Source organism: Mesoplodon mirus (assembly GCF_964341445.2).
Source record: "Mesoplodon mirus genome assembly, chromosome: 4".
In the NCBI taxonomy this organism is placed as follows: Eukaryota; Metazoa; Chordata; class Mammalia; order Artiodactyla; family Ziphiidae; genus Mesoplodon; species Mesoplodon mirus.
Genome location: NC_138979.1, coordinates 49,492,092 through 49,513,172, shown reverse-complemented (window position 1 = coordinate 49,513,172; position 21,081 = coordinate 49,492,092). Strand labels below are relative to the sequence as shown.

General features: G+C 37.7%; 1 protein-coding gene across 3 annotated transcripts in view; it reads right to left on the bottom strand.

The window, feature by feature from the left end:
- Window positions 1-21,081, bottom strand: part of MINDY2 (MINDY lysine 48 deubiquitinase 2) — an 87,581-nt gene that overhangs the window by 50,004 nt on the left and 16,496 nt on the right. For all 3 annotated transcript variants that reach the window (XR_014293749.1, XM_082617722.1, XM_082617723.1), the window contains exons 3-4: window positions 11,597-11,661; window positions 1,329-1,487 (exon numbers count right to left, since the gene is read on the bottom strand). Coding sequence is in view for 2 of the 3 variants with exons in the window: in XM_082617722.1 (XP_082473848.1) it covers window positions 1,329-1,487; window positions 11,597-11,661 (224 nt within the window). In the remaining variant the exon portion in view is untranslated. The remainder of the gene's footprint in view (window positions 1-1,328; window positions 1,488-11,596; window positions 11,662-21,081) is intronic.

Below are 21,081 nucleotides of genomic sequence, written 5' to 3'. Positions count from 1 at the left end.
AGCCTGTGTTCTGGAGCCTGCAAGCCACAACTACTGAGCCCGTGCGCCACAACTACTGAAGCCTGCGTGCTTTAGGGCCTGCATGCTACTGAAGCCTGCATGCCTACAGCCCGTGCTCCACAACAAGAGAAGCCACTGCAATGAGAAGCCTGTGCATGGGAACAGAGAGTAGCCCCGACTTGCCACAACTAGAGAAAGCCCACACACAGCAATGAAGACTCAACACAGCCGAAAATAAATAAATAATAAAATTAAAAATAAACAGAAATAGAGTCACAGATGTAGAAAATAGACTTATGGTTACCAGGGGGCAAAGTGGGGGGAGGGTTAAATTGGGAGATTGGGATTGACATATACACACTACTATATATAAAATAGATAACTAATAAGGACCTACTGTATAGCACAGGGAACTCTACTCAGTACTCTCTAACGGCCTATATGGGAAAAGAATCTAAAAAAGAGTGGATATATGTACATGTATAACTAATTCACTTTGCTTTACACCTGAAACCAACACAACATTGTAACTCAACTTTACGCCAATAAAAAGTAAAAAAAAAAAAAAAAAGATTGTGTATCTTATTTTAGTTACACTGGAGGCTTTTAAGGAAAAGAGTAGGGCGCAGAGATAAAGGGGAGGGTTAATTTCACAAAGATCACTCTGACTGCCAAGGCAATTCACTGGGGGGAAGAATAACCTTTTCAACAAATGGGGCTGGTACAACTGATTACCCACATGCAGAAGAATAACGTTGGATCCCTTCCCCAAACCATATACACAAATCAACTCAAAATGGATCATACTCCTAAATTAAGCACTAAAACTATATACTCTATACTTACATACTTTATATATTATAAATATACAAAGAACTCTTAGAACCCAGTAACAAAAAGACAAATAGCCCAATTAAAAATGGGCAAGAGATTTGCAGATATTTCTCTAAAGAATATATGCAAATGGCTCATAAGCACACGAAAAGATGATCAACATCATTAGTCATTAGAGAAATGCAAACAAATCCACAATGAGATACAACTTTACACCTACTAGGATGGCTGTAATCAAAAAGATAGACAATAACAAGTGTTGGTGAGGATGTGGACTCAGCTTTGTAGTTGGCCTCTAACTCCAAGAAATTATAGTCAGAAGTCTTGGGCAGATTTAGCAGTCTGGAGGACTGTGCTCCTAACCTCACAATGTGGCTAATTTCATGTAAAAGCACAAAAACATAAGTATCAGAAAATATAAATCTAGATTAATTTGCCAAATTAATGGATTTTTACTATATTTGTGTTCATATAATTTAAGATCTTCTACTTACCTGAGGGTCCACTAGCCATCCATGGTACAGAGGAATATCAAGAAGATCAAATACTATGCATTCTGGTGTATATTCAAACACTCGAACACCAGTGAATTTTACATTTACATCCAAGCCTGTCTGTAGTTTGTGCAGTACTGCCATAGCATCACTCATATTCTGAAAATAGAAAGGGGAAGAGAAAAAATGAGGAAAATCAAACAACAACAAAAAAGATATTTAAATGCAGGCACATTTACTACAAATTTTCCATTTTATCCAATTTATTCATCCCTTCCATTTTTATTATTAAGTACCTACTATGTGCCAGGCACTAGTATGAGTTCTAATGATAAAATAGTGGATAAAACAAAGTTCCTAATCTCATGGAACTAACATTCTACTATGAGAGACAAATACATAAATTTAAAAGTCAAGCATTAGTAAGAAAAATTGAACAGGATAAGTATGTACAGAGTGAGAGGGGTGAGGGACCTGTTTTTAGACCAGGAAGTCCAAAGACAAAATTTCTAGTCAAAGAGGAAGGCCTCTCCCACTTCTAGGTATATTCTTAAAAGAATTGAAAGAATTTAAAGCATCGTCTTGAAGAGATATGTGTACACCCATATTCACTGCAGCATTATTCACAACAGCCAAGAGGTGGAAGCAGCTCAAATGTCCATTAGCAGATAAATGCATAAAGGGAACATAGTGTACATATACAATGGAATATTATTCAGCCTTAAAAAAAAGGAAATACTATTACATGCTACAACATGGATGAAACTTGAGGACATTATGCTGAGTGAAATAAGCTGCTGCAAAAGAACAAATACTGTATGACTCCACTTATGTGAGATATCTAGAGTAGTCAAAATCATGGAAATAGAAAGTAGAATGGTAGTTGTCAGGAGCTGGAGGGAGGGAGATCTGGACAGTTGTTCAACGAGTATAGAATTTTAGTTTTACAAGATGAAAATGTCCTAGAGATGTTACACAAGAATATAAATACAGTTAACACGACAAAACTATACACTTAAAAATGGTTAAGAGAGTAAATTTTATATTATGTTTTTTAACCACAATTTTAAAAAAAGAAAGAAAGAAAAAGAAATGAGCTATCAAGCCATGAACAGACATGGAGAAACTTTACATGTACGTTACTAAGTGAAAGAAGCCAATCTGAAATATATTGTATGATTCCAAATGACACAGTGGGAAAAGGCAAAACGATGGAGACAGTAAAAAGATCAGTGGTTGCCAGGGGTTAGGAGGAGGGAGGGATGTACTGGCAGAGCACTGAGGATTTTTACGGCAGTGAAAACTATTCTGTAGGATACTATAATGGTGGATACCTGTCATTATACATTTCTCAAAACCCAAAGAATGTATAAACACCAAGAGTGAACCCTAATGTAAACTATGGACTTTGGGTAATAATTATGTATCAATGTAAATTGTGGGAGATGAAGTCTGAGAGAAAGAGGCTGGATCACGAAGACTTGTTGGTCAAATTAAAGAGTTGTTCTGTCCACATCAGTTTTCTCAATAAACATGGTCATGTAAGTGTGTAATGAAGACTATTTTAAAACATGTTTTTCTAAACATTTTAATATATTAAATATGGACATAATTTAGAGGAACAAATAAAAACCAATATATAAAATTTGATAAAATTTTATTGAATCCCTACTGTTAATCAGACACTGTGCTACATACTAAAGATATAAAACAGGAGTAGACTATACCCTACTTATAGGCTATAGTAGAAAGGGTGAACTATACTCTACTATAACTCTATACTCTACTATAACTCTAACTCTAACTCTACTATAGCTTATAGTAGAAAGGGTGAACATGAAATAAATCCTGTTATATTAAAATTAGGGACTCTCACTGAAATCTGAGAAGGACAAATTTAGGTCATAATAACAAAGTTCTGTTTTACCAAATAACTTATAAAATTCCATGCTAAGAGACTATACAGACTGAAAACAAATTATTCAAATGTTTTAAATTTATGAATGAAGAATTTATAACAGGATAACACTGTTATATACTCTTTGGATTTTGTCAGTTTCACCTCTAATAACTATATTCCCCTAAAACAATATATTTTCTCAGTCTTCCTAAAAGTTGAACCCTTGAAAACAATCAGCTCGGGCTTCCCTGGTGGCGCAGTGGTTGAGAGTCCGCCTGCCGATGCAGGGGACACGGGTTCGTGCCCCGGTCCGGGAAGATCCCATATGCCGTGGAGCGGCTGGGCCCATGAGCCATGGCCGCTGAGCCTGCTCGTCCAGAGCCTGTGCTCCACAACGGGAGAGGCCACAACAGTGAGAGGCCCGCATACCGCAAAAAGAAAAAAAAGAAAAAAAAACCAATCAGCTCACATTTTTTTCCTTTCAGTGTTTTAAAACTTTTCCTAAAGCCATAACAATGATGAATGTGAAAAAGTAGTAACAATAATGAGCCACTGTAGGATTATAGTTCTACTATGGATACTACTGATTTTTTTCTGCTATCTGTTAAATTCTTAGTTGCCAGTCATCCAGTTTCCTTCAGGGGGAAGTATCATTTCTAACAGCTCCTGGACTCAAGCTTATACCTTTATGTATCTTCTACATTTTTAATAGATTATATAATGTTAAAATAACTAAGTTAATACAATTAATAATCTCCATAAATAAAACTGATAAAAATAAACAAATTTATAAACAAAGAGTTAAAGAGTATTTTGCCATCTTGTTCCTGAATCCAAATGGGTGCTTACAAGAAAGGATTACTACTCCTTTAAGCCAGTAGTTCAACTGTTTCTTAAAATTTTTCTTAAAGGTACCGTTAACGTGGTGAAATTTTAAATTTAAATATAAGATATATTTTAAAAATATATTTGCAGTCATATAAAAACCTGTCACACACACACACACACACACACACACACACACACAGTATTTTCTTGTGTTGTCATCATTAAGCAAAACGGAAAAAAATACACTCTTTGTTCATATTATGCTTTCTGGTAAAAGGGTTTTTAATTAGGAAGACTGCAGCTCTGCATTGGTCTTTCTAAAATTTAGGCTTAAACATTTCTGCTCACACAAAACTATACAAAAAGAACCTTGTTACATCACACCTGTGGAACATTAAACACCAGCTTAGACTCAGTCTTATCAGCTTGGTACATACTATTCTCAAAACTAATGGTAGGGGCTTCCCTGGTGGTGCAGTGGTTGAGAATCTGCCTGCCAATGCAGGGGACACGGGTTCGAGCCCTGGTCTGGGAAGATCCCACATGCCGCGGAGCAACTAGGCCCGTGAGCCACAACTACTGAGCCTGCGCGTCTAGAGCCTGTGCTCCACAACAAGAGAGGCTGCGATAGTGAGAGGCCTGCGCACCACGATGAAGAGTGGCCCCCACTTGCTACAACTAGAGAAAGCCCTCACACAGAAACAAAGACCTAACGCAGCCATAAATAAATAAAAATTAAAAAAAAAAACTAATGGTAATGCAATCACAATACCTTATAAATAGTTTTAGAGCTTATTTTAAATGCAGGGTACTTTCTGTCTGACATGTTTATAAGAAATGCAAGTGGTTGTTAGTGTCTGTTTCAACTTTGAAGCAAAACTTTACTTCCAATCATTTTCCAAGAGTCTAGATCACCTTAATGGAAACATATCCTGAGACTGCAAGACAGACTTGAAACAAAGTGTTGATATCATTTGCAAATACTCATCACTCAAGATTTTCTCAAAAATCAACTACCATATGGTAACACATATATATGGAATAAAAAAATATGGTTCTGATGAACCTAGGGGCAGGACAGGAATAAAGAGGCAGACGTAGAGAATGGACTTGAGGACATGGGGAGGAGGAAGGGTAACCTGGGACGAAGTGAGAGAGTAGCACTGACATATACACACTACCAAATGTAAAATAGATAGCTAGTGGGAAGCAGCTGCATAGCACAGGGAGATCAACTTGGTGCTTTGTGACCACCTATAACGGTGGGATAGGGAGGGCGGGAGGGAGACGCAAGAGGGAGGGGATATGGGGATATATGTATACATATAGCTGATTCACTTCGTCATACAGCAGAAACTAAGACAACATTGTAAAGCAATTATACGTCAAATAAAGATGTTAATAAATAAATAAATAAATAAATAAGATTTTCTCAAGACTGTGCAACAGAAGTAAAATGAATTTTGAGGTTAATGTGAAACTGCAACTATGATCCATAATTTCTAATTTCAAGTTTTTGTATTAATCATAATAGCCTTGCTGATTTCAATAAGAAATGATACAAATTTGATAAATAAATGATATAAATTTAACCATAACACTTTATACTTATAAAATATTTACTGGTTTTATATATTGAAGGTTAGCCTAAGATTTCATTTGAAAAGAAGTTTCCATTGTGAAAAATGGAAATCCTTGCTTTAAGCTACAAATTCCAACAGAATTTAAATGATTTAGCATATCTATTTGGCTTTAGCTATGGATATCCTACCTTACACAGTGATGCAATGCAACATACTGGCTTTTCCATTTTATTAGGACTAGATTATTTGAACATTCAAATTCAAGAAATTTTGCAATACCAAAATGAATTTTGTTTTCTTTTTGCCATTTGGATACTGTTGGAAGTATGTAGTAAGGGTTACTTTGAAAGTAAACATAAAAGTTCCAATGATGTCTGTTTCTTCCCTGCCTGATACTTCTCCCACTGTAAGAACCTGGTTTCTTCTTGCCTTCCATTGTCAAACAAAGGAAGAATACTGAAGAAAATGAAGCTCTGCTTGCTTTCTTAAGCTCCAATAATTTTGAGCCCAGTGGTCACCTCCTATATTACAGAATAGTATCTCTAAAGAACATGCCAAGCAATGTAGACACATTGAAACTATGAAACAGCAGATTTAGTCCTAATGACATACCCCAGACATCATTTGCTGAATTGTTTCCTACATATAATTTAATTATAAAATATATACAAATGAGGAAAGATAAATCAATAACAAATTCACTTGAAAGTCAATTTTTTCAAGGAAAATACCAAGTTATCATTCTACATAGGCATGTAGAACAATATCTATGTTTCATTCTACATTGCATATAGATTCACATAAAAGAGAGATCAGCAAAGTATGGCCTGTGGGTCAAATAAGGCTGTGAGCTAAGAATGGTTTTTACATTTTTAAAAGGGTGTAAAAAGAGAAAACAAAGAATATGCCCAAAAAGCCACTGAGACTCCCTCTTGCAAGAGCACCAGAACCACAACCAACTGCTGGACAATCATGGACAGGAAGACACTGGAACTCACCAAAAAAGATACCCCATCTCCAAAGACAAAGGAGAAGCCACAATGAGATGGTAGGAGGGGTACAATCACAATAAAATCAAATCCTATAACTGCTGGGTGGGTGACTCACAAACTGGAGAACACTTATATCACAGAAGTCCACCCAGTGCAGTGAAGGTTCTGAGCCCCACATCAGGCTTCCCAACCTGGGGGTCCAGAAACAGTAGGAGGAATTCCTAGAGAATCAGGCTTTGAAGGCTAGCGGGATTTGATTGCAGGACTTTGACAGGACAGGGGAAACAGAGACTCCACTCTTGGAGGGCACACACAAAGTAGTGTGCACATCGGGACCCAGGGGAAGGAGCAGTGACCCCACAGGAGACTGAACCAGACCTACCTGCTAGTGTTGGAGGGTCTCCTGCAGAGGCGGGGGGGTGGCTGTGACTTACTGTGGGGACAGGGACACTGGCAGCATAAATTCTGGGAAGTACTCCTTGGTGTGAGCCCTCCCAGAGTCTGCCATTAGCCTCACCAAAGAGCCGGGTAGGCTCCAGTGCTGGGTTGCATCAGGCCAAACAACCAACATGGAGGGAACCCAGCCTCACCCATCAGCAGACAAGCAGATTAAAGTTTTACTGAGCTCTGCCTACTAGTGCAACAGCCAGCTCTACCCACCACCAGTCCCTCCCATCAGAAAACTTGCACAAGCCTCTTAGATAGCCTCATCCACCAGAGGGCAGACAGCAGAGCAAGAAGAACTACAATTCTGCAGCCTGTGGAAGGAAAACCACATTCACAGAAAGACAGATAAAATGAAAAGGCAGGGCCTCCCTGGTGGCGCAGTGGTTGAGAGTCCGCCTGCCGATGCAGGGGATAAGGGTTCGTGCCCCGGTCTGGGAGGATCCCATATGCCGCGGAGCGGCTGGGCCCGTGAGCCATGGCCGCTGAGCCTGCGCATCCGGAGCCTGTGCTCCGCAACGGGAGAGGCCACAACAGTGAGAGGCCCGCGTACGGGGAAAAAAAAAAAAAAGAAAAGGCAGAGGACTTTGTACCAGATGAAGGAACAAGATAAAACCACAGAAAAACAACTAAATGAAGTGGAGACAGGCAACCTTCCAGAAAAAGAATTCAGAATAATGATAGTGAAGATGATCCAGGACCTCGGGAAAAGAATGGAGGCAAAGATCGAGAAGATGCAAGAAATGTTTAACAAAGGCCTAGAAGAATTAAAGAACAAACACCTAGAAAAGTTAAAGAACAAACAAACAGATGAAGAATACAATAACTGAAACGAAAAATACACTAGAAGGAATCAATAGCAGAATAACTGAGGCAGAAGAATGGATAAGTGGGCTGGAAGACAGAATGGTGGAATTCACTGCCGTGGAACAGAATAAAGAAAAAAGAATGAAAAGAAATGAAGACAGCCTAAGGGACCTCTGGGACAACACTGAATGCAACAACATTTGCATTATAGGGGTCCTAGTAGGAGAAGAGAGAGAGAAAGGACGCAAAAAAATATGTGAAGAGATTATAGTCAAAAACTTCCCTAACATGTGAAAGGAAATAGCCACCCAAGTACAGGGAGTGCATTAAGTCCCAGGCAGGATAAACCCAAGGAGAAACACGCTGACACACATAGTAATCAAATTGACAAAAATTAAAGACAAAGAAAAATTATTGAAAGCAACAAGGGTAAAAGGACAAATAACACACAAGGGAACTCCCATAAGGTTAACAGCTGATTTCTCAGCAGAAACTCCACAAGCCAGAAGGGAGTGAAACAATATATTTAAAGTGATGAAAGGGAAGAACATACAACCAACATTACTCTACCTGGCAAGGATCACATCCAGATTCAATGGAGAAATCAAAAGCTTTACAGACAAGCAAAAGCTAGGAGAATTCAGCACCACCAAACCAGCTCTACAACAAATGCTAAAGGAACTTCTCTAAGTGGGAAACACAAGAGAAGAAAAGGACCTACAAAAACAAACCCCAAACAATTAAGAAAGTGGTAATAGAAGCATACATATCAATAATTACCTTAAACATGAATGGATTAAATGCTCCAACCAAAAGACACAGGCTTGCTGAATGGATACAAAAACAAGACCCACATATATGCTGTCTACAAGAGACCCACTTCAGACCTAGGGACACATACAGACTGAAAGTGAGGGGATGGAAAAAGATATTCCATGCAAATGGAAATCAAAAGAAAGCTGGAGTAGCAATACTTATATCAGATAAAATAGACTTTAAAATAAGAATGTTACAAGAGACAAGGAAGGACACTACATAATGATCAAGGGATCAATCTGAGAAGAAGATATAACAATTGTAAATATATATGCACCCAACACAGGAGCACCTCAGTATGTAAGGCAACTGCTAACAGCTATAAAAGAGGAAATCGACAGTAACACAATAATAGTGGGGGACTTTTAACAGCTCACTTACACCAATGGACAGATCATCCCGACAGAAAATTAATAAAGAAACACAAGCTTTAGGGCCTCCCTGGTGGCGCAGTGGTTGAGAGTCCGCCTGCCGATGCAGGGGATACGGGTTCGTGCCCCGGTCTGGGAGGATCCCATATGCCGCGGAGCGGCTGGGCCCGTGAGCCATGGCCGCTGAGCCTGTGCGTCCGGAGCCTGTGCTCCGCAACGGGAGGGGCCACAACAGTGAGAGGCCCGCGTACAGCAAAAAAAAAAAAAAAAAAAAAAAAGAAACACAAGCTTTAAATGACACAATGGACCAGATAGATTTAATTGATATTTATAGGACATTCCATCCAAAAATAGCAGATTACACTTTCTTCTCAAGTGCACATGGAACATTCTCCAGGATCGATCACATTGTGGGTCACAAATCAAGCCTTGGTACATTTAAGAAAATTGAAATCATATCAAGCATCTTTTCCAACCACAATGCTATGAGATTAGAAATCAATTACAGCAAAAGAAACCATAAAAAACACAAACACATGGAGGGTAAACAATACGTTACTAAATAACTAAGAGATCACTGAAGAAATTAAAGAGGAAATCAAAAAATATCTACAGACAAATTACAATGAAAACATGATGATCCAAAACCTATGGGATGCAGCAAAAGCAGTTGGGATTGACATATATACACTAATATGTATAAAATGGATAACCAATAAGAACCTGATATATAAAAGAAATTTTTTTTAAAAAAGATGACATAAACAGATGGAGAGATATACCATGTTCTTGGACTGGAAGAATCAATATTGTTAAAATGACTATACTACCCAAAGCAATCTACAGATTCAATGCAATCCCTATCAAATCACCAATGGCATTTTTTACAGAACTAGAACAAAAAACTTAAAATTTGTATGGAGACACAAAAGACTCCGAATAGCCAAAGCAGTCTTGAGGGAAAAAAATGGAGCTGGAGGAATCAGACGCCCTGGCTTCAGACTATACTACAAAGCTACAGTAATCAAGACAATATGGTACTGGAACAAAAACAGAAATATAGATCAATGGAACAGGATAGAAAGCCCAAAGATAAACCCACGCACCTATGGTCAACTAATCTATGACACAGCAGGCCAGGATGTACAATGGAGAAAAGACAGTCTCTTCAATAAGTGGTACTGGGAAAACTGGACGGCTACATGTAAAAGAATGAAATTAGAACACTCCCTAACACCATACACAAAAATAAACTCAAAATGGATTAAAGACCTAAATGTAAGGCCAGACACTATAAAAGTCTTAGAGGAAAACATAGGAAGAACACTCTTTGACATAAATCACGGCAAGATCTTTTTTGATCCACCTCCTAGAGTAACGGAAATAAAAATAAACAGACTTATAAATAAATAATAAAACAGACTTATAAATAAAAATAATGAGACTTAAGAGCTTTGCAAAGCAAAGCAAACCACAAACAAGACAAAAAACAACCTTCAGAATGGGAGAAAATATTTGCAAACAAATCAACGGACAAAGGATTAATCTCCAAAATATATAAACAGCTCATGTAGATCAATATTAAAAAAACAAACAACCCAATCAAAAAATGGGCAGAAGACCTAAATAGACATTTTTCCAAAGAAGACATACAGATGGCCAAGAAGCACATGAAAAGCTGCTCAACATCACTAATTATTAGAGAAATGCAAATTAAAACTACAATGAGGTATCACCTCACACCAATTAGAATGGGCATCATCAGAAAATCTACAAACAACAGATGCTGGAGAGGGTGTGGAGAAAAGGGAATCCTCTTGTACTGTTGGTGGGAATGTAAATTGATACAGCCACTATGGAGAACAGTATGGAGGTTCCTTAAAAAACTAAAAATAGAATTACCATATGACCCAGCAATCCCACTATTGGGCATATACCCAGAGAAAACCATAATTCAAAAGACACATGCACCCCAATGTTCATTGCAGCACTATTTACAATAGCCAGGTCATGGAAGCAACCTAAATGCCCATCGACAGACGAATGGATAAAGAAGATATGGTATATATATATACAATGGAATATTACTCAGCCATAAAAAGGAACAAAATTGGGTCATTTGTAGAGACGTGGATGGATCTAGAGACTGTCATACAGAGTGAAGTAAGTCGGAAAGAGAAAAAGAAATATCGTATATTAACGCATATATGTGGAACCTATAAAAATGGTACAGATGAACTGGTTTCAAAGGCAGAAATAGAGACACAGATGTAGAGAACAAACGTATGGACACCAAGGGGGGAAAGTGGTGGGGGGGTGGGGGGGGTGGTGTGATGAATTGGGAGATTGGGATTGACAAATATACACTAATATGTATAAAATAGATAACTAATAAGAACCTGCTGTATAAAAAATAAATAAAATTCAAAAATTCAGAAAAAAAAAGAAAAGCCACTGATAGAGACCAATGAATATGTCCGTAAGTAAAAATTAACTATCTTAATATAACAAAAATTGTATCTATTACCTGCTCATAGTTTAAACGTTGAATTTCTGAAATTTCTTTTGGCTTTGTATCAAGCATGTAATCTCCTGTAAAAAGAAATTGTAAAGTTGCCTTTTAAAAATGTTACTTTTTTTCTAATTACAAAGGTAATATATTTTAATTATAAATTGTAGCAATAGGTAACATAAAATATTGACCCCCCCCCATTCAGAGAAAATCAATGTTAACTGTTAGCTAAGGTCTCACATATTTTTTTCAGTGTACATCCTATGTTTTGAACTTTCTTTTTCTTCCTCTTTATATTTAAGCATCTTTCCATGTCACTACAATAAAGCTCTAAAAGGTTTTTACCAAGTTTCACTACTATCAGCAAGATAACTATTACCCCAATACCTTTCCAAGAATGGGTGTCATCAGTCTTCTAAATGTTTGTCATTCTTAGAAGTAAGCAAACACTTTTTTCTGCATTTAAAAAATTGGTATCTTAGTGGTTACCAGTGAGGAGAGGGGAGAGAGAGAGGCAAGAAAGGGGTATGGAATTGAGATACAAACTACTATGTATAAAATAGATAAGCAACAAGAATATATTGTATAGCACAGGGAATTATAGCCATTATTTTGTAATAGCTTTTAATGGAGTATAATCTGTAAAAATACTGAATCACTATGCTGTACACCTGAAACTAATATAATATTGTAAAGCAACTATACTTCCCCCAAATTGATGTATTTTTATACATGTATTTTCACTTGGTATCACCTTTTTAATATATAAATGACTTTTTAAAAAATAAATTTATTTACTTATTTATTTTTGGCTGCATTGGGTCTTTGTTGCTGCACGTGGGCTTTCTCTTTTTGCAACGAGCAGGGGCTACTCTTTGTTGCAGTGCACGGCCTTCTTATGGCGGTGGCTTCTCTTGTTGCAGAGCACAGGCTCTAGGCATGCAGGCTTCAGTAGTTGTGGCACACAGGCTCAGTAGTTGTGACTCACGGCCTCTAGAGTGCAGGCTTAGTTGCTCCATGGCATGTGGGATCTTCCCAGCCCAGGGCTCAAACCCATGTTCCCTGCATTGGCAGGCGGATTCTTAACCACTGTGCTACCAGGGAAGCCCCTATAAATGACTTTTAGTATATGTGATACCTTTTAAATATATGTAGCATCATTTTAATACATGCAGTAACTTTTTATCCATGTTTTGCCTTTTTAACTATGTATTAATTATATATACTTTTCTTTGAATTGCCTGCCTATACAAGTATCATTTTTTTTTTTACTGAACCATAAAAGCTCTTTTTCAGTTAGAGGAATTAGAACATTTCCTTTTATACATGGTAATTTTTTTTTTCCCATAATGGCTTCTGACTTTATGGTGATGTTTTTTGCCTACTTTTCACCATACAGAAATATATAATTTCAGTATAGTCAAATTCTTCTATTATAGCTTCTGGGTTTGATGGGTTTGATGTCATGTTAGAAAGATTTTCACCTCTTCAGAGTATACAAACATTCACATATACTTTCTTCATGTAATTTTATGTTTGTCTTTTTTTACGTTTAAATCTTTAATTTATCTGGAATTAATTTTGATATAAACGGTGATACATGGAACTAACTTCTCAGCCAGCCTCCCAAATCACTAAGTTGATAAATAGTTTTATTAACTTTTATTTTCAAATTCAAAATAAACTTCTAAAGACTGCATCAAGTATTCTTTTAGGGACTTCCCTGGTGGCACAGTGGTTAAGAATCCGCCTGCCAGTGCAGGGGACATGGGTTCGAGCCCTGGTCCGGGAAGATCCCACATGCCAAGGAGCAACTAAGCCTATGTGCCACAACTACTGAGCCTGCACTCTAGAGCCCGTGAGCCAAAACTACTAAGCCAATGAGCCACAACTACTGAAGCCCATGCGCTTAGAGCCTGTGCTCTGCAACAAGAGAAGCCACCACAAATGAGAAGCCCCTGCACTGCAACAAAGATTAGCCCCTGCTTGCTACAACTAGAGAAAGCTGTGCGCAGCAACGAAGACCCAACACAGCCAAAGATAAATAAATAAATAAGTTTATTTATTTATTTATTAAATAAGTTTAAAATAAGTTTTAAAAAAAGTATTCTTTTAGTCTCTCTAACTCTGATAATAAAGGAATTCCTATGAACATCAATATATATTATTATTTTTGCTTTTATTTAGAACTTTAAGATGGCAAAATCTAACTGATAACAAATTTATTCCACCATAGGTACAGGAACTCTAAATCACTAAATTAATTCATTCACAGAAATATATAAGCAAGTGTATTTAACAAATATTTTTGAATCCTTACTATACATGGCACATTGTATATTTACATGTTGAGGTTTTAATATAGCATCTAACTGAAAACTACGCTTTGAGTAAATTTTATACATTATTTATTCAAATAATTGAGAACATATTTGCTATACTTGTATCCTGTATCTCATTTGAGCTCTGTATTTATCCTGATAAAAGACTGTAGTGTATGCTTTCCTACAACTTTAATAGGGTCAGGATGCAGAACATTACATAATTCAATACTAAATGACCCTAGATATGCTATCATAGATTAAAGCTTAGGTGCCAAGAATAGAATAATTATTGGGAAAGACTCAGATAAGCAACTCCTCTTTTCCTGAGGTCAGAAAAGATCTTCAGACAAGAGAAGAATGGCCTGACTAAGGGAGGCAGCCTCTTTGATGGACCTCAATGAGCCCTATAGCCTGGCATTCATATCTTTGTATAATCACCTTCCCTTGAGTGTGGATTGGATTCACTTCTAGTGAATCAAATACAATAGAATTAATGAAATGTCACTTACAAAATTATAAAAGAAAATATTGTGTCGTTTGTCATGGTGCTTTCTCATTTGCTCACTCTGAGGAATGCCACCTGCCATGTTCTGAGCTGTCTTTTGGAGACGCCCATGGCAAGGAATTGAAGGAAGCCTCTAGAGAGAGAGCCACAGAGAGCCACAGTCAATGAGGAACTGAGAACCTCAGTCCAACAACCTGTGAGGAACTGAATCCTGCCAACAACCAAGTGAGTAAGCTTGGAAGCAGATCTTCCTCAGTTGGGCCTGGAGATAAGACTGCAGCCCCAACTGACACACTGACTACAACCTCATGAGAGACCTTAAGCCAGAGTCACTTAGCCACACCCAGATTCCTGGCCTACAGATACTGTGTGATAATAAACGTTCATTGTTCTAAGTGACTAAATTTTGGGGTGATATGAAGCAATAGACATCTGTATTTTTAGGAAAGTTTGTAATAGAGAATTAGATATTTTTAAAAGACTGATTTTGAGTTTTTAAGGGAGCATCTTTCAGTTTTAGATATCTAAATAAATCATCTCTTAAGAATTCTGTCTAGCTTATCTAACCTTTATAACAAAATTGGTCAACAATACTACTTCAATCAAAAAAATTTATTGAGGGACTTCCCTGGTGGTCCAGTGATTAAGAATCTGCCTTCCAGTGAAGGGGATGCAGGTTCAATCCCTGGTCAGCGAACTAAGATCCCACATGCCGTGGGGCAACTAAAACCACACACCGCGACTGCTGAGCCCGCACACTCTAGAGTCCGCGTGCCACAACTAGAGAGCACACATGCTGCAACTACTGAGCCCATGGGCTCTGGAGCCCGCGGGCCACAACTGGAGAGCTCACACGCTGCCAACTACTGAGCCTGCATGCCCTGGAGCCCGTGCGCCACAGTGAAGAGCCCGTGCACTGCAAAAAAAGATCCCACATGCTGCAACGAAGATCCTGCATGCTGCAACTAAGACCTGATGCAGCCAAATAAATAAATAAATAAAAACATTTGAAAAAAAACAGTATTTATTGAAAGTCTATTCCGTGTTTAGCAACAGGTTAACGTGTTTGGAAATGAGCGTTTCCCTTAAAAAACTAATAATTTGGTTGGAAAAGAACATACAGGAAACAGAATAAAATAACAATAAGGTATAATAGAGTGTAAAATGTAATAAAGGCCTTAAGTACCAAGTGATTTTGAAAAGAAATATTGATAAAGCCTGTAGCACTTAGAAATATCCTTTGTAGGGGGTAGTATCTAAAGCAGATTCAGAAAAATTGGCAGAACTTGCCAAGGCAGTGAGAGGAAAAAGCATTCTTTGAGGGAGAAAGAATGATGGGAAAAGCAAATATAAGAAACATCTTGCTATATGGGCAGTTTATAAGGAGGTTTATACATAAGGTTTATGTTGCAGAGTGGTGGGAAATACGGCTGGATGGGTAACCTTGATCAGATTATAGAAAATCATAAATAATACATCAGTAAGTTTGGCTGCTTGTGAAAGATCATAAGGGAATCTTTCTGTTTTTAAGTAGACAAGTGAAGGATGAAATTGGTGCTTTAAGAAGATAACACTGATATGTAGGCTAATTTGGAGAGTAGAGGAAACAAAAGAGCTTGAAATAAATCACGTTCCGAAGTACCAGTATACAGAGAGAGGAAAGAATTTCAAAGAAAGAATCCATAAGACTTTGCTATTAATGGGGTATTTCAGACAAACAGAAATTAAGAAACAAAAGCCTGACAGCCACATTAGGCCAAAAAAGGAAGAGAGGGTTTGGCAGTAGGTAGTAGGTAACTTATCCCAGGTGAGCATTTGGAAAAGAAGAGACACAGTCAACTGTGGGCAAAATTGAAATGCTTGTATTTATGTTCAAAACATAAAATAAATTAACTTTTAAAAAGTCAGACAGCACCATCATCCTAACAACTATTTTCCTTACTATAATACGATGCTAGTCTCACCATCATACAAACTGTCTTGGATGGTTGAAACCTTAGTGTATATTCTAGTTTGTGTTGTGCTTTTTTACCTCATCTTCCTAACCATTTTCTGCCTTCCACCTACACTTCTTCCCCACTTTATTAGACCTCCTAGCACTTACTAGGAGCTTTCATGTTGCTTTCTTGAGGCCAAAGCCCTCCAACAAGCCATGTCCATGTTTGGCCCTGCTCTAATACTCCAGTAACAGAAATTTCCAAATTAAAATTCCCTCCTCCTCTAAACTTTGACAATCAAAATTCCCATTCCCGTGGCTCCTCAGCTAGGTACTAGGAAAACCTTTAATGGTTTCTTTACAATCTTTCTACTAGTGTTTGCTTATTAATGAAAAAGTATCTCTGGTTCCCCCAGAAAACTGGAGTAATCTCAAGAGAACAAAATCCAAATAGCTTAGAAAATTAAACAATTTGTTTTGGCAGGATTGGCTTTAAATAAAGTTTACTTTTGGTGAGGCAGGGTTTTCAGAATCTCTCTTCTCACATTATTCTTGCTCACTTCTCTCCCACCTCCCATTAGGATCATATTACTTTCATGCTGTCCCTGTAGATGAGTCTCCTCGCCCAGGACTTCCAAACCTCTTTAGCTACCCTAGATCTAAATATTACTTCGTCAGTTTTTCTTTTTCCCTATAATTTAAAAAATTCTCTACTCTATGTCCTGCTTCCTCAGGGATTTTTAAAATCTAACAGTTAGATAAATTTAAGATACCAAGATGCACTAATTATTTTCTTTCCAAGAAAAATACCATGTTAACATTTTCTTAGTATATTTATGCAGCCACGTTGACTGTATTGTTGACACCTCCAAATAACTTGTCCACAGTACATAATCAGTAAATATTTGCTGGATAAGAAAAAGAAAAAAAAAAAAGGAAGAGACAAGTAGTAGGAATTTAAAATACTCTATCAAAAACACGAGTGGTAGAAAGGGAGAAGGGATATACTTTTGAGAATACTAGCCTTTCAGCATTTTAAAAATCATATTAGAAGGTGCCTAGATGGAGAGAACACATAATTTAATCTTTCTGAGCTTTGGTTACCTCATCTGTAAAATGAAGAGGTATTATAATTTATGATGCTTTTATTTCCACTCCAATCTTACCCTTTTATACTATTAGTACCTCCATTCATATGCCCTCTGCCTCTGCTCATGGGTCTCTGCCATTACAAATGCATTCTTTAGTTATGGGAACTAACAGCAAAAGAGCTCATTTTGTCTCAGAAGGTAGAATAGAAAAAGGCAAGTAGAGTGATGGTAATAACTAGCAGGCAAGAGGTTAGGTAAATGGCCTCGGTCTATGATAGCACAGAGAGCAGAGCCAGGATGACGTAAGAAGCTGTGGAGTGGCAGCACAGTTTAAGGTTAGCACTGTCCAACAGAAATACAATGCAAGCCACAAATGCAAGACCATATGTAACTTTAAATTTTTAGTAGCCACATTAAAAAAAGTAAAAAGAAAGAAGTAAAATTAATTTTAATAATATATTTTATTTAGCCCAGTATATTAAACGTCGCCCCTGCTGAACCCCCCCGCCCCGCCCGCCGTGGAAAAATTGTCTTCTACAAAACCAGTCCCTAGTGCCAAAAGGTTTGGGGACCACTGCTCTAACCCATGCATTTCAGCAGGGGTGATGTTACCACCAAGGGGGCAAAAACTGATTCTTGGAGGGTAGGGACAAAAGTATCTTAGATATTATAATGGTTTCTGGCCTTCAAAGGGCCACAGAACATGAAGAGACATACAGTATATCTGTGGTATTAAAATTTCCTGGAGTGAGTGATTAGGGCAAAGATGTCTACAAAGGCTCCTTAGGGGGGCAATACTGAAAAAAAGGTGGAGAAACACTGCTCTACCCAATCCCTGCATGCTGGGAAACTTTAGGAGATGATCCTGGACCCACGTCTCTTCTCTCTTTATACTTTCTCTCTTAATGATCTCATCAATTTCCACAGATTTAAATACAATTTTTATACTAACGACTCCTAAATTCCTATCTTGAATTTCAGTGTCCTCTGGAACTCATGGTCTCTCAAATCTTTTAAGTATTTTCTTTTCTTAATGTTTCCTTCATCTTCTGCCTAAATGAAATTTGGCTCTGCCTTGATGACACTGCATCCCTCTCAAGTGATATCTTTTCTCTCTCATACTTCTTTACCAGTGAGCCTGGAGGTGGATCTACTTGCTCCTTAGGGTCATTCTTTCTCTCCCTCCTCCCTAAAACTCCTCAGTTTTAAAACTCATGCTATCATATAATACTACCCATTATCCACCCACCTGGTTATAGTTCTCTACCAACTTTCAGGTCAATCTGCCTCATTCCTAGCTCACTACCTCTCTATGACACAAATCCTGCCATAATTTTTGATAATTTCAATACTCATAGAGATGACCCATCTAATACCCTGGACTTTCTGTTCCTTGACCTCTTTTCCAACAAAAATTTTATATTCCACCTTATCTCAGAAACTCCTTCCCTATGATCATACAGCTTTGTTATTACCAGGCTCCAAAAATTCTTCAGCTGTATCAGGGCCTACAATCCACTAAATCCTGTCACATTTTTCTTCAACATATTTATATCCTCATTTCCTTGTTATGCAACTTAAATATTATAGCTCATCATTATAACCACTCTCTACACATACCTTCAATTTCCTAGACTCTTTCTTCAACATACTCACTTGGCAAAAACCCAGCTCTGGTTAAATCCTGCTCCTCCACTATTCAGGCCTATACTCATGCAGCTGAGTGTGACTGAAGAAATCATACTACCAATGTTGGCTGGTCTCACTAACCCCAGTGGTAATGCCCAGGAATCATACTTCATCTCCCTGTTCACCTCCAACTTGTCTAGGCAACTATTTTATACCTTCCTTCTCATCTTCAACAACTCCTCCTTCACATTCGCTCTCAGCTGATGACCTGGTTTCCCATTTCACTGAGAAAATAGAAGCATTCAAAAGACCTTCTATAAGTTACCACACCCACATCTGTCCACCTACCTGCATCTATTTTTAATACATTCTATCTTCCCCCCTATTGCTAAGGATAAAGTATCTGTACTGCCTAAGACTAATACTTCTATTTGTCTAAAATACTCTTTTCAATTCCTTTCCTTCAATTTTCTCTTTTTAAAAACAGCTTTATAGAAATGTAGTTCACATACCATATAATTAACCCATTTAAAGTGTACAATTCAATGTTTTTAAAGTATATTAATAGGATTGTGAAATTATCATCATGATCTAATTTTAGAACGTTTTGGTCTCCCCTTAAAGAAACTCTATACCCATTAGCAGTCAATCTCTATTTCCCCCCTATATTCCCGAGTCCTAAGCAACCACTAATCTACTTTCTGTCTCTAAATTTGCCTATTCTGGACATTTGATATAAATGGAATCATATAATAAATGGTATTTTGTGACTTAGCTTCTCTGACTTAGCATAATGTCTTTAAGGTTTATCCATATTACAGCATGTATCAATACATTCCTTTTTATGGCTGAATAACGTTTCACTATATGGATATACCACAGTTTGTTTATCCAGTCATCAGTTTATGGCTATCTGGGTTGTTTCCACTTTTAGGCTATTATTAATAATGCTGCTATGAACATTCCTGTACAAGTTTTTGTGTGAACATGTATTTTTACTTCTCTTGGGTAAAGTTGTAGGATCATAGGTAATTCTATATTTAGCTTTCTAAGGAGCTGACAAACTGTTTTCCACAGTAGCTTCATTATGTTACATTCCTACTGGCTATGTACAATATATAAGGGCTTCTAATTTTCCCCTGTGCCCACTCCAGTCAGGTTTTTATCCTGTGGACTCGCTGAAGTTACCAATTACCTCCTTATGGCTCAATCAACGGTCAATTTTCAGTCTTCATCCTGCATGGCCTATTAGCAACATTTGATTCAACTAATCTCTAACTCTTCACTGAAACTCTTCATTTAGATTCTAGGAAATAGTCTTTGGTTTTTCTTCTACACAGCTGAGCTTCTACCCATTCTTCCTCTTCCTCAGCTTCTAATCACTGGCACGTCCAAGATTCAGTCCACTGATCTCTTCCCTTCTCTATCTACATTCATATTATTTGTGACTCAGTCTAACTGTCATTTATATATGTTGTCTGTTCCCAAATGTGTATTTACAGGCTAGATCTGTGCTGTCCAGTACAATAACTAGTAGTGACATGTGGCTATATAAATTTAAATTTAATTAATTAATAAATATTTAATTTAATTTAAATTTAATTTAATATTCAGTTCCTCAGTCACATCAGCTATATATTTTTTTTTTTTTTGCGGTATGCGGGCCTCTCACTGTTGTGGCCTCTCCCACTGCGGAGCACAGGCTCCGGACGCGCAGGCCCAGCGGCCATGGCTCACGGGCCCAGCCGCTCCGCGGCATATGGGATCCTCCCGGCCCGGGGCACGAACCCGTATCCCCTGCATCGGCAGGCGGACTCTCAACCACTGCGCCACCAGGGAGGCCCTCAGCTATATTTTAAGATATCAAGAGCCACATGTGCCTAGTGGCTATGAAACTGGACAGCAGATATAGAACATTTCCATTGACACAGAAAGTTTTACTGTACAGCACTGATTGAGATCTCCTCTAGACTCTATATTTATATATCCCACTGCCTCCCTGATACCTCCACTTG